The sequence below is a fragment of the Lasiodiplodia theobromae genome (assembly GCF_012971845.1).
Source record: "Lasiodiplodia theobromae strain AM2As chromosome Unknown scaffold_124, whole genome shotgun sequence".
Lineage (NCBI taxonomy): Eukaryota > Fungi > Ascomycota > Dothideomycetes > Botryosphaeriales > Botryosphaeriaceae > Lasiodiplodia > Lasiodiplodia theobromae.
Genome location: NW_023336316.1, coordinates 1 through 1,743, shown reverse-complemented (window position 1 = coordinate 1,743; position 1,743 = coordinate 1). Strand labels below are relative to the sequence as shown.

Below are 1,743 nucleotides of genomic sequence, written 5' to 3'. Positions count from 1 at the left end.
CGAAGATCGTTTCGGTATGTGCGGGGCTGATCTTCATCGACCAGGAAAGTAACATTGTCGAGCTCGTCCATTATACAGCAAAAGAGTACTTTGAGAGGAACTCTCCCCAATGGGTTCAGTTCGCCGGAGCATAGTTGGCAAGATCCTGCCTTCAGTACCTTACTTTCGATGTTTTCGCCTGTGGACCATGTCGTACCGAACGACGAGTTCGAGAGGCGTACGGGCGAACACGTCTTTCTTGACTATGCGGCCCGTTACTGGGGAGAGCACTGCAAAGACATCGAAGATAAGGTAATCGATCTCGCACACACCTTTCTCTCTCGCGAAGGCTGCACTTACTCTGCAAGCCAAGCTATGTTTGTGCCAGTAAGTCAATGGGGAGATTCCCAGGACCATCCAGAATGGCTAGGTACCCATGCTATTGCATTCTTTGGCTTAGATGTATTGTTTCGATTATTACTCAAAAAGCGGCCAAACCAACAGTTTTGGCTAGCATCAGCTAACTCAAAGGATGAATATGGCCGGACGCCGCTCTCCTGGGCGGCAGAGAACGGGCACGAGGAGATGGTGAGAATTCTCGTCGATCTTGGAGACAAAGTGGATGCCAACTAAGAAAATTAATTCGGCTGGATATCGCTCTCTTGCACATCAGGGAATGAACGCGATGCGATTCCTTGAATCCCAAGTCGGGTTGACTGCAACACCGAAGACAGATTTGAACTGACAGTAAGAAAGCAGGTTCAGAAGATCTTAATGATATAAAGCATGTTTTCTCGCTACGTGATGGTGCAGCATTGTCTCGCCACCCGCAATTGATTAGCTTTCGTTTTGACCACCCTAAAGTCTCATGACTAGCCAGAGTTCCTATACGCATGGTCCGCCCTTGCGCCATGCAGGACCGCATTGCATGCTTGAGCCAATTTCTTGGATAGCTTAGTGTTAGCTATCTGAAGGAGGAGTTCAACGCACATGTGAGGGACGACTGGCGGTATTAGCTAAGCCTAGCATAGTCTGATCAAGTGTTGATGAAATTAGCGCTTAACCGGTCCAATGATTAACAAATCAGCGTGTTTATTTTTGCTGTAATTTACTTGGAGTCGAGCGTAAAGTGGTCTCAGAATGGATGAATAAGCCAATAAAAAAAGCAACGAAGATGGCTGGGCTCATTTTCCATTACCTACATATCATGGCCTCACTTATCACCACACGAGCAATTTGGACGAGAAATTTGCAATCAGCTTGCCCATAACCGGGCACTACATGAAGGATCCATGACAGTTTCTCAAATATGTACAGCAAAGCAAAAAGGAGAAAACGTGTCGAGTACAGTCTCTTCAGCCCAGCACGCACCCCTGCCACGCAACCACCCACCACCTCTCAACACCCATCCCCCAATCACTCACTTATGCAAATCACTTACTATACACCAACAACCTTCCCGTCCTTGCAAGCCATGCCGGCAGGGACATCCTGGAAGACGACGTTGCCGCTGTTGCACAAGCTGTACTGTGCCTCGCCGTTGCAGATTACCTGACCGTCGGTGGCGTCGGTGCAGGCGGAATTAGCCTGGCCAAGGGATCTGACCTGAGAAGCAGCAGCAACAGCAGCGGTGGCGGTGGTCTCGACCTGGGCTGTGGCGGAGGTCATTGTGAGGAGGGTGGTTGCAGTGGATGTGATGGTAACAGAGGTGAGAGTGACATCGTGGGCGGAGGAGGGCGCCTCGGCGAAGATGCCGGCAACAGA

At 49.9% G+C, this 1,743-nt stretch overlaps 1 protein-coding gene across 1 annotated transcript; it reads right to left on the bottom strand.

Annotated features, from left to right (window-relative positions):
* Positions 1 to 1,419: 1,419 nt before the first annotated feature.
* On the bottom strand, positions 1,420 to 1,743 carry LTHEOB_13044 (Chitin-binding domain 3 protein; the record flags this gene model as incomplete). The annotated part of the gene is made up of 1 exon (XM_035509979.1): positions 1,420 to 1,743. A coding segment is annotated over one exon (324 nt), but the record flags the coding sequence as incomplete, so codon positions are not given.